This window comes from Frankliniella occidentalis, unplaced genomic scaffold, assembly GCF_000697945.3.
Source record: "Frankliniella occidentalis isolate FOCC.00 unplaced genomic scaffold, Focc_3.1 Scaffold459, whole genome shotgun sequence".
Lineage (NCBI taxonomy): Eukaryota > Metazoa > Arthropoda > Insecta > Thysanoptera > Thripidae > Frankliniella > Frankliniella occidentalis.
Window position 1 is genome coordinate 111,821 of NW_026267577.1, and position 12,365 is coordinate 124,185.

Genomic DNA, 12,365 nt, shown 5'->3' on the forward strand with positions numbered 1-12,365 from the left:
ATTCAGAAGGGACGGGCCGAAGGCCGAAGGCCCGTCCCAAACGCCGCCGGCAGGCCAAGCTGGGCCCGCTCCCTGCCGAACCGAGTTGCCGGTGGAGCGAAGCGGAGCTGACAACTTGGTTTGGCGGAAGAGCGGGCCCAGCTTGTCTATGTATGCCTGGGATTTTTTCATGCTATTTGCAAGTATAGCTATTTGTCTTCAAGGTCCTTGCCATCCAATTCCTTATTATGTCAATAACCTTGATCACTCAAGGCCTTATAATGTCAGCCTTACTATCACCACAAAGCCTCCAATAGGGTGTTCCAGGCTATCTAGAACGGAAGTGAAATAGAACAAACTCACCGATTGATCTGTTTCCGCCTGCTCAGTAGGGTGAGTCGTATATCGCTTATTTTCAATTCTTGGATTGTAATAGTGTTTTCCAGGCGCCATTTTGGATGAAAACTCCTGGAAGCATTTTTTAAGTTTTTTCCTTTAACGTTTTCATAACCCTACCTTGCCTTTTATTCTGGCCTGCCACAAGAGATAGTTTTGAAAACCTCAATTTTAGGCGTATTTTTTATTGACTAAACACGCAGTTTTACGGGCCTCTGGGTGAAAATTTTAAGGAGAAGGCTCTATCTCAGCCGGTTTTCAAGCTACGAATTATTATTCGAAGGGAAAAGGTTGCTTATTTACAGCAATATAAAAACAATTCATATCATGCAAACCGGCAGAGATAGAGCCTTCTCCTTAAAATTTTCACCCAGAGGGCCGTAAAATTGCGTGTTAAGTCAAGAAAAAAATACGCCCAAAATTGAGGTTTTAAAAACCACCTCTTATGGCAAGCCAGAATAACAGGCAAGGTAGGGTTATGAAAACGTTAAAGGAAAAAACTTAAAAAATGTTTCCAGGAGTTTTCATCCAAAATGGCGCCTGGAAAACACTATTACAACCCAAGAATCGAAAATAAGCGATATACGACTTACCCTACTGCTCAGTATGAGAAATTACCATGGTAGTTTGGTCCGATTCTAACCTCTCAAATATGGAGGCGAGCTCGAAACTGACCTGACAGTTTTTCATACCTGAAACGCCGTCGTGGCACGTGATCAGCTCAACCAATCAGAGTCATCACGGAAACAGAAAAGTCAGTGGGTTTGTTCTTTCCCTACTTCCGTTTTAGATAGCCTGGAATACCCTATTATGGGCATACGAATAGATACCTTTCCAGCTTTTGCTGACTTTTACAAGCTGGTCTATTTGTGCACTATCAATAATATATGCCACTTCGTCAAAGACCAGTACTGTGTAGCCAAGGAATTTATAAATCTTATCTGCACCGAAATACTGTTTTGCATAGGAGTCCTTGACTTCACAAGTATCGGCGCTTGGGAATGGGCCTTGGGCCTTTGACCACTCCCCTAATGATATCAGTTGCATCTTTAGCATCTAGGCTTGGGCCTGTCTTCTTCAAGCTTTTCTATGCAGTAGTACCAAGCCAGACCTGATTCCCATACTCTGGAATGTGTCGAGAAATGCTTGTAATTCCTCCCAAATCTTTGAACAACATTTGCTCCCATCCTGCCACTGATTCAAGAAATGGTGACAGCGTCCAATGTTATAGTGTGGGCTTTTCTCAGTCTTTCTATTTTATGTTTGGGGACGGTAGGACTTATTTCCCGACCTAGTACTTTACCTACAAGGTAGATGTACGCCAGACCACGTCTCGCGTAACAGGCTTCGCGATATTTCACGGAACAGTGTTACGCTGCGACGCGCCTGGCATACATCTACCTTGGCCTGCGGCGCTGACACCCGAGTCGGGTAGTGGCAACATGTACACAAAGATACGGGCCTCCGGCCCATCACTTCGACTAAGCATGCAGGGTTGCACATTTTATCACTTATTTTCGTCAAAAATACACTCTACCACCTCAACGGTGAGAGATAGAGCAAAACGGACCAAATTTTCGCCCAGTGGGCTCTACTTTGATGAGTTACCCCCTAGAAAACCAAAACGAAAATATTTTGAAAAAACGTCTTTTTTTGGACCCCAATTTTTGAGCTAGAATGCTCATCTTCGGACTCGACCTGTCTTTTTAAGGTACAAAACGACCCTGAAAATCCCAGGTCGCTCGCTCAATTCGTTCTCGAGTTATCGTGCGGACAGACAGAAAAAGTTTTTTTCGACCAGACGGAGGAATAGGCTTCGCTAATCGCTCAGCCAACAATCATAAATGTGGCTGTATCATTCGTGTAAATTTTACCCTTATCTGTTTCTAATATCTCCAATAATATTTTACCATCTTTCCTGTTTATAATATACCTCTCTACGTCCCCTGCAAAAACCTCCTGTTATACATACTTCTTGTATGCCTCTACGGGAGAATCGATCACTCTCCTGTCTTAACTAATAGCATGGTCAAGAATGATACTCCGTACTCCGGCTTTATACAGCCCTGTTGACTTCAATTTGTCCAAGAGGCCTTCTGGCATATGTATGCCATAAAGCCTCTTTTTAATACATTCGGTGTCCCTTTCACATCTATCGAATAGGGAAGATATTTTCCACTTGGTTTGATTGGAATATCTTAGGACATCAAATACGCGAGCCATAGTGGACCGTTCTCATACGATCAACAACTTCAAAAAAAACGTGGCGTGAACTTAAAATTAGCAAGACACTTTCTGATCACAGTCTTATCACAGTACTTAACCCCCTCTGCACACGTGGATTCAGCAAGGGATGTGCGTGTCCGCGCCGGTAGCTCCGTCACGCACCGTCGTGCTGCGGCAGCTTCAACCACACGGCCCACCAACGTCACTCTTCTGATCACCTAATGCACAAAGTTCACAGCCACTCACTTTTAAACTAGGTAGATGTACGCCAGACCACGTCTCGCGTAGCATTCTTCGCGATATCTCGCGAAACACTGTTACGCTGCGACGCGCCTGGCATACATCTACCTAGGCCCGCGGCGCTCACACCAGAGACGAGTTACTGGTGGGGTATTCGGCCCTCGGCCCCAAAAGTCACTATTTTTGTTCCTCGAAGTTTCAGTTTGATTAGTTACTCCACCGGACACCATGAAATATCTGAGAGTTAACATTAAAATGTTTTGGGGTCTTTTCCGTGTGGCGCCCAAACGGTTAGAGATAGGGCCAAACGGGCAACATTTTAGCCCAGGGGAGGGGGTTCTTCTTTGACGAGTTACCCTAAGAAAGATGTTAAAAAACTATTTCCTCATAGAAAAGTTTTGGTCTTTTTGTTTATGATCTTTTTGACGTTAATTTTGGAGCCAGATGGCTCATAATACAGTTCTTCCTTTTTATGATACAAAGCTACAATTAACATTAGAGTCGTAGCTCAAACCGTTTTCGAGTTATTGTGCGTACAGACAGTCAAACAGACGGACGCGAAACTTTTTGATCATCACTGGAACTGGAGTAATAGGCTTCGCTAATCGCTCAGCCAATCAAAAAGTTTCGCGTCTGTTTGTCTTTCAGCACGCACGATAACTCAAGAACGGTTTGAGCTAGAGGGCTGTAATTTTTATTGTAACTCTGTATCATAAAAAAAGGAACTGTATTGAATTTGAGACCTCTGGTTCAAAAATTGATGTGTCAAAAAAAGCCCAAAACATTTCTTCTAAAAAATAAACTTTTACTCCTTCTCCACACGAAAATGACCCCGAAGCAATTGAATGTTTACTCTCAGATATTTGTGACTTTTGGGGCCAAAGGCCTATTAACGACTCTGCCTTTTGCCCGACTCGGGTGTCGGCGCCGCAAGCCTTGGTGAGGTTGTTGCATTTTTAGGGGTCACGACGCCGAATTTTCTGAAGCGAGTTTATTTTTGAAAGACTCTGAAACAGTCCCGGGGCCTATGCGATGAGGGGAACTGGGCTCAACCCGCGCTCAAAGTCTTTTGGGCGACCCCGACCTACATGTTGTCGGGCCAGCTGTGCTGCGATGGCACCGGTGTCAGTCGCGCCCCGTTGTGTGGTGACAACTTATGGAATGACGTTCCTGTTGGACATGGCCCGACCCGCCCTCCCCACCCCCCTCAGGGGCCAGGGTATTTCGCTTTAGACCGAGTACCTTTCATGATATGGGAACGCTGCCTGCGCGGAGAGCTGGCGGAGCAAGGTAAAGCTATCAGGCTCAGTGTAGAGCTATAGCTATCTATACCTATACCTATAGTTATTGCCGTCCGTTCTGGTCGCCGTTCTGGTCGCCGTCGCTGTTATCACTCATCTTCCCCGCAATTTTTGTCACTTTTCAACTACCGAGGGACACAGACAGACAAGTCAAGTAGCACCACGCGCATCAAACAATGCAACAACTCACCTCAAGCCTGTGTGGGCGTACCGTTTCGTGTTAATCGTGCTCGCTCGCACTCGCTCACTCGCACTCGGACATGCGAGCGGCAGGAGAGAAAAAGAAGCTTAAGACTTTTTCGAGCGTAGCCCAAATGGGGTCCGCAGTGGTAACTACGCCGCAGAAACAAGGTGCTCCAGATATACTACCTATATGTACGCCAGACCACGTCTCACGTAACAGGCTTCGCGATATCTCACGAAACAATGTTACGCTGCGAAGCGCCCGGCGCACGCATAGCTAGGCCTGCGGCGCTGACACCCGAGCCCGAGACGAGTTGAGGAGAGGTTAAAGGGAAACAGGGCCTTCCGTGCCCAAAATTTGACATACTCCACTTGCCGGGGTCTTAGTACTCTAAAGTTAGGGACATGAAAGTTCTGCTGTTCGGGAACGGTTTTCATTAAAAGTTCGAATTTTGACCGATTGTTTTGTTAAAACCAACGTTTTAGTAATGCTAGATAATCTAGGGACCCTTACGCCCAAAAGACGGCGTGGTTCGACCCGTAATGTGTGGTTTAAGTGTTACTCCCCTTACAATTCTGTGAAATGAAGCCTTTTTTACGATTTAATAAGCCATTTTGTCTTTTTCACGTTACTTTCGCCAAGAAATGCCCCATAGCGCCGAAACGGTACAAGATAAAGCAAAACGGACGAAATTGTAGCCCGTAGAGTTCGTTTTTCTTGAGTTACCTCTTAGGAGCCCATAAAAAAAATATTTGAAAAAAAATACTTCGCAACCTGTGGTTTTTGATTTGTTAAAAAGTCAATTTTCGAGCTAGAATGCTCATCTTCGAACTCGATCTGTCTTTTTGTGATACAAAACAACCCTGAAATTCCCAGATAGCTCTCTCAATTCTTTTTGAGCTGTCGTGCGGACAAACAAACAGACAAACAGAATGAAACTTTTCTGGTCAGTGGAGTAATGGGCTTCGCTAATCGCTCAGCCAACAAAAGGCATTTTCTACGTGGGATCGAACCCCAGAAAGCAACCTATTACGATGACGTTGATCATCATTCAGCCTTCTATTGTCATTATACGGAATGAGTACCTGATTAAAATTAATTACTGAGTATGTTTCCTTCTAGTAATACTCAGTGGAGTTTTGACTAATATTTCCTAGATTTACTGTTATTAAAAGACTGTCAGGTTTAGTTGAACTGTTTTTCCCTTGACCTGCAGATTGCAACTTACTATTTATGTTTAAACTTTTATGTCGAACACTCTAAACTACCTTGTCAGTCAAAATGTAAGCACTATCTCCAAGAATGTGTTCATCTGGTGCTAGAAGAGCTGGGTTTTCCAGCAGATTTGAACTCAGCGGGCTTCGGCGAAACATCCTGGAGCCGTACAGGGATCCAGGTTCACCGACATACAAGTCCCTAATTAAGAGCTGGTCATCAACCACAGCTTGCGTGCGGACTGAATGGGCATGGTGCCTGTTTAGGTAGGCTGGGGCCTCATCGAGTGGAGTAGTTTTATATGTATGCATCCCATCGATTCATCCTACCACTCCAGGATAGACTCCAATATCGTAAAAATTCTGCTGAATAAGAACTCTTTTTTCTGGGGAAAGCCGCTGGATGAATTGTGCGGAGCCATCACCTGAAGTGCCTGCCTCAATGACATTCTTGTTATGGTACAGAACTACTCCAGGTGATGTACCAAACAACAGAGCTGTGTTTGTCCATGTTCATCACTACCCATAGACTCATCATTACACACAAATCATAGTCGGTTTGATCTCTCCTCATTTTGCCAGTTTCCCTCAAGTGCCTTCCAACTGCCTCTTGAAGAGCCTGGGTCATAATGAAAAATAGTATTGAATATTATTGAGAAATGTTTGATCCATCTTCATTTTAGAGTAGTCTTAATTGAGAATTATGATATATTGCAAACACTTACAACAAACACCTCTCTCGACATCGACATTCGAAAATGTCTCTAAAATGTCTCTGTAATCTTTCAAATTCATGTGTAATAGGGGTGATCGAATTTTGCATATTTTTGATTCGAGAATTGTAATAGTGCGGAAAAGTTGCCCTGGTATATCCTAAGACTAACCATATTTTTTATATATTTTTCGGACAAAATCTTGTGATCGAACCAGGGGCCACAAGTTTAACATTGGTGTCTTATGGGCGTTTTGATCAAAAAGTGTTAATGGTGTCTTGTTCCTTTAATTTTCGCCGTACATCAAAAATAATGCCAGAATCGTTATCTACGTCAAAAACAGAGATTAATGATATATAACATGACAACATTCCACTCTTACAAGCGAAAATAAAATGACCAAAAAACGGATTTTTTGAGATATTTTCGAGTTTTTTTATTCTCTTTTTGCCGCTGTGCGAAGCGGGAGGTTGACATACTGCACATCGTTAAACTCAGTTTTTGACGTAGATCACGATTTGGGGTCCATTTTTGATGTATAGTGAAAATTGGAGGAGCAAGGATAGATTAACAATTTTTAACCAAAACGCCCATAAGACACCTATGTTAAACTTGTGGCCCCTGGTTCGAACACAAGATTTTGGCCGAAAAAAATATAAAAAATATGGTTAGTCTTAGGATATACCAGGGCAACTTTTCCGCACTATTACAATTCTCGAATCAAAAATATGCAAAATTCGATCACCCCTAATGTGTAATCCCTGTAATCGAGTGATCCTGCGTACACCCTTAATCAAAGTGCCTGCCGACAGAGTTGCCGATGAGCGAAGCTACACTGTAATTCGAAGTGTGATACTTTTCACACATTTTCGTGTGATAAAACGCCCCGTGTGATTCCCACGATTTATCACTCCTGGGGAAGGGGTAAATTTTTATCACAAATTTTATGTGATGCCTATTGCAAAATAATGCGATGATTTCGGATTTCCGACAAAACGGTGTGAATGCACATCGCACAAAACTGTGATACATGAAAGTATCGCTCAAATGAGTGAAGGTCATCACAAATATAAGCAATGAATTGAATGTTGTACTTTTCCTGCGATGATCATCACAACATCGTGCAATATTTCTGTATCACAGAAAACGTGTAGTCTGTATTACACTGTGATTTACAGTGTAGCAACTCCGTTAGGCGGTAGGGCGGGGCCCACTTGTTACATTAGGTGTGACGACAACTCCATCACAGCACATAGTAAAACGCCCTTGTGCCTCACTAACGATGACATAGCGTGGAGTGTCAGTGAGTGCTTGATGACTACTGTGCAGCGATTGCGGTCAGGCGTTCGCATTCGCACTCGTTCTGTGGAACGATGCGAATTTCTTTGGTTTTAATGGCTTTATTCGGCGTTGTACATTTTTCAAATGACGTAAGTGTCTGCAGGAATTAGCTAAACATTTGTACGAAGCTTTGGTGTGTGTACCGTTATTTGATTTGAGCAGCAGAAATATCAATTTTTTACACGTCAAAAAAGAGTTTGTTTCTGCAACGGGAAGTTTAGCAGTTCACGGCAACAAGATGGGCCGACTCTTCCGTCAAACCAAGTTGCCAGCTCCGCTTCGGTCCACCGGCAACTCGGTTTGGCAGGGAGCGGGCCTACCTTGGCCTGCCTGCGGCGTTCGGGTCGGGCCTTCGGCCATCCCCCCTTTTGTAAATAAACGGTGGGAGCCAAATGGACGACATTTTAGCCCAAAAGGTTCTACTTTCACAAGTTACCCCTCAGGAAACAATAAGAAAAAAGATTTCCCCCACTTCTTGAAACGACCCCCATTTCTTTGTTACCCCCTCAGACCCACTCAGTAGGCCCGGTCATCGAGGGGTCGTGATCTCTTTCTCAAGTTCGACATACGGGAAAACGATGCCCGTTCTACCAAAAAAAATGCAAAAATTGTAAGAAAATTCTCGGATAGACTTTAAGGGTCCCGACAGGGCCGTTTAGACTCAGCTTAGGCAGCCCGCAATACACGGCCACTTTTCGTCAGTTTCCACGCTTAAAATCGCCGTTTAGAAGGTTTTTTCAGGGGTACAAAATGTTGGTCACCTCGGCGAGTCATGTGGAAAGCATGCCGAGTTGCAACCTCGCCGCTCCCGGTCAACCTGGGCCTCGAAAAGGTCAGAATTTCTCAGATTTTGACAAAATACCTCAAAAATGTATCAACTACGCATCTGGGAGCCATACTGGGAGGGAATTCGGTCCGAACCTTACCTCCTACCCCCGACCCCCTTCCCCGTACCCCTTCCCTTCACCCCCACCCCCCCTCCCCTCTACCCGGGTACAGTGGCTGCGGGAAGGACATTAAATGACATCGTTCTTTGATCAGCGCGACGAGTTGCAGCTCTTAGCTCACCGTAAATATAAAAGTAAAGGAGTCGCTCATTTACGGTTATATTCAGGGATCTCCAGGACTCACGACGAGGACGTGGCTGCAAGACGAGTCCCGCCCACCCACCCGTGGGCCCTTGAACAGTTTTATTTGTTCAAGTTGTGGTGCTTCTTAGACTTGAACTCGGGCATCACTCTCCTGGAGGGTCTGTGTAGTTAAACCGTGCGCATGCATGCATGCATGCATGGGTTGTTTGCGGCTCACTATTTTAGATAAAATTGAGTGTTTTGATGGCGGAAAATAAACGAGTCTCAAATTTTAACATATTCAGGATTCTACATTAGGATAATATGGGGGAATTAGATGTGTTCATATGAGTTGGCAGACGCGCAAGCACGGTGTGGAAAATAAAGCGCCCAGATAGACGAGCGGCGGGCGTCCGATAATCTACATTAACTCATCTAATTCACCCATATTATCCTCGTGTTGAATCCTAAACATGTTAAAATTCGACACTCATCTATTTTCCGCCATCAAAACACCAAATTTTAGCTAAAATAGTAAGCCGCAAGCAACCCATGCATGCATGCATGCGCACGGTTTAACTACACAGACCCAGAGGCGATCTTCTGCCTGATGTTGCCGTCGCGGTCTTTCGGCGTTGAGAGGGCTGTGAAGATGGTGACGGAGGCGGCGGCACAAACGTCCACGCCGAAGGACCGCGACGGCAAAATCAGGCAGAAGATCGCCTCCAGGAGAGTGATGCCCGAGTTCAAGTCTAAGAAGGACTACAACTTGAACAAATAAAACTGTTCAAGGGCCCACGGGTGGGTGGGCGGGACTCGTCTTGCAGCCACGTCCTCGTCGTGAGTCCTGGAGATCCCTGAATATAACCGTAAATGAGCGACTCCTTTACTTTTATATTTACGGTGAGCTAAGAGCTGCAACTCGTCGCGCTGATCAAAGAACGATGTCATTTAATGTCCTTCCCGCAGCCACTGTACCCGGGTAGAGGGGAGGGGGGGTGGGGGTGAAGGGAAGGGGTACGGGGAAGGGGGTCGGGGGTAGGAGGTAAGGTTCGGATTGAATTCCCTTCCAGTATGGCTCCCAGATGCGTAGTTGATACATTTTTGAGGTATTTTGTCAAAATATGAGGAATTCTGACCTTTTCGAGGCCCAGGTTGACCGGGAGCGGCGAGGTTGCAACTCGGCACGCTTTCCACATGACTCGCCGAGGTGACCAACATTTTGTACCCCTGAAAAAACCTTCCAAACGGCGATTTTAATCGTGGAAACTGACGAAAAGTGGCCGTGTATTGCGGGCTGCCTAAGCTGAGTCTAAACGGCCCTGTCGGGACCCTTAAAGTCTATCCGAGAATTTTCTTACAATTTTTGCATTTTTTTTTTGGTAGAACGGGCATCGTTTTCCCGTATGTCGAACTTGAGAAAGAGATCACGACCCCTCGATGACCGGGCCTACCACTCAGGGAATGTTGCCAGGATTTGCACCAACCGTTTTGTTGTCCAGAAGTGGCATCAATCTTACCCTGAAAAATTCATACCTCTAGCTCACGTCCTTCTTGGGGAACGGACGGACGGACCCAGGGGCGATGGCATAAGCCCGCTTGTATAGCTTTTGACCAAAAAGAGCGGTTTAAAAACAACTCACTTCCTGAGAAAAGGGGGTAAACTTTGAGGACCTTCCATATTTAAGGAAAACTACTCAGATCTCGCCTCATATTTTGTGGAACCTCTTCCAAAAATTAGAGAAAATCCAAGAGTTTTTCAGAACTTTCCTCAAACCAATGGAGTGGCTAAAAGTTTCCCCTTTTTCCTCAAAAATGAGAATTTTTGTACCGTGCAAGCAATTAGGTGGAGCTTAGGATCGAGCGACGATGTCTTTGCAGATGGTTAGAGGGTGCCTCGTGGCAAAGAGAACTTTTGGGTTTTTTTTTCACCAAATTGGTCTGTTACAAAATTGACGTCAATTATATGCCCGAATATGTTTTTAAAAATCCCCATTTATGCTCCAAAATGCCTCATAAATCCTGAAATTGTCCTGATTCTTTTTCGCAATTTTTAAGAGTTTTGACTCACATCTGCTGATGTACGCTTTTAAAATCACAAACTATGCTTCATTATGCTTAAAATAAAACGTTAACACTACGTGTAAACTGCGAAACGGACCCTTAAATAAGGAATGTAAGTTATTTATCCGTATGTGAATAAAGTAATAAACATTTTAATTTGAAGAATTCAGTTGGAAATTCGTGTGAAATTGTTAGTCGTCTCTTGGTCTATTTTTTTTTGCGTTGTGTATGTAAGAGTTATATGGTTATCCGAAGTTGGCCGTCAGGTGGTCAGTTGTACGAGGTGGAACAGTGTTGTGAATTGGCCTATTCTGTCAACCCCGAGGTCAGCCCATATTTCGTCATCGTCATGACACCTGCGGCACAAAATGGCATGCAAACCCGCATCACTGCAGATGGGGGTGTTCACTCTGACCCCTTGGTACCTCGATTTAAACTATGTTGTCAATGTGATCGCATAAATGTGGGCACCGCGGAAAGTTTGGTTCACCAAAAAAAGCTTAGTGGCTGTATAAACTATGAGGTTTTACGATTTAGGAGGAGAGAAGGAATCCCGGGCTTTGGACCATAACAAGCCCCAGGTTACTGGCGCGTAACGACACGGTTTCTCGTTTGCCAGATGTTTGAGGTTCTCAGATTTAAAATAAAATAGAACAGATATGACTTCTTTTCAGTTTTAGCAGAGATACGCGAGAAACCGTGCGCTTGGTCATGGTTTTGTTATGGTCCGGGAGCAGACGTCAGCCTGGATTCCTCCTGTTCTTCTTTATTCGTAAAATACCTCATTAGACATCCTAGAACTTGACTTCGGCAAACTGTCTGTTTTGGGTACACTTAGCAACGGGGTGGCGGGCGGGGCCTCCAGCTTAGTGTCGGTTGTTGGCAGTACTGAGGTTGTGGAATTGCACGCCAACAGGTGGTCGCGGTGACATCACGCTCTGGTCCCACGTAGTAGAAACGCGTTTGTTTAAAAACAAGCAGGCTCGCCCTTCCGCCAAACGGAGTTGCCAGCTCCACTTCGCTGCGCCGGCAACTCCGTTCGCCAGGGGCCGGGCCTGCTTGGCCTGCCAGCGGCGATGATCGGGCCTTTGGCACGACCAATTCAGTCTCGCGATTTACCGAAGTGCATAATCAAATAAATAATGTGACCGGTAAATTACTTTGCATATTTGAGTAAACTAAGCCGTGGATTTGCACCAGGCGTTCCGCTGTCCAGGAGTAACCCCTACGATAACCTGAAATTTGCAGACCTCTGGCTCACCTTTTACTTACACGGACGACGGACAGACAGACGGACACGATAACGGCACTGTAATTCGAAGTGTGATACTTTTCACACATTTTCGTGTGATAAAACGCCCCGTGTGATTCCCACGATTTATCACTCCTGGAGAAAGGGTCAATTTTTATCACAAATTTTATGTGATGCCTATTGCAAAATAATACGATGATTTCGGATTTTCTACAAAACGGTGTGAATGCACATCGCACAAAACTGTGATACATACTGTGATACACAAAAGTATCGCTCAAATGAGTGATGGTCATCACAAATATAAGCAATGAATTGAATGTTGTACTTTTCCTGCGATGATCATCACAACATCGTGCAATATTTCTGTATCACAGAAAACGTG

General features: G+C 44.7%; 1 protein-coding gene across 4 annotated transcripts in view; it reads left to right on the forward strand.

Moving 5' to 3' along the window:
• Window positions 1–6,725: 6,725 nt before the first annotated feature.
• LOC113214600 (uncharacterized) overlaps window positions 6,726–12,365 on the forward strand; it is a 13,148-nt gene continuing 7,508 nt past the window's right edge. The window contains exon 1 of one of the 4 annotated variants that reach the window (XM_052274874.1): window positions 6,726–7,683. In XM_052274874.1, coding sequence (XP_052130834.1) covers window positions 7,627–7,683 — 57 coding nt within the window. In that variant the 5' untranslated portion in view covers window positions 6,726–7,626. The remainder of the gene's footprint in view (window positions 7,684–12,365) is intronic. The other 3 variants (XM_052274872.1, XM_052274873.1, XM_052274871.1) reach the window with 3 other exon arrangements.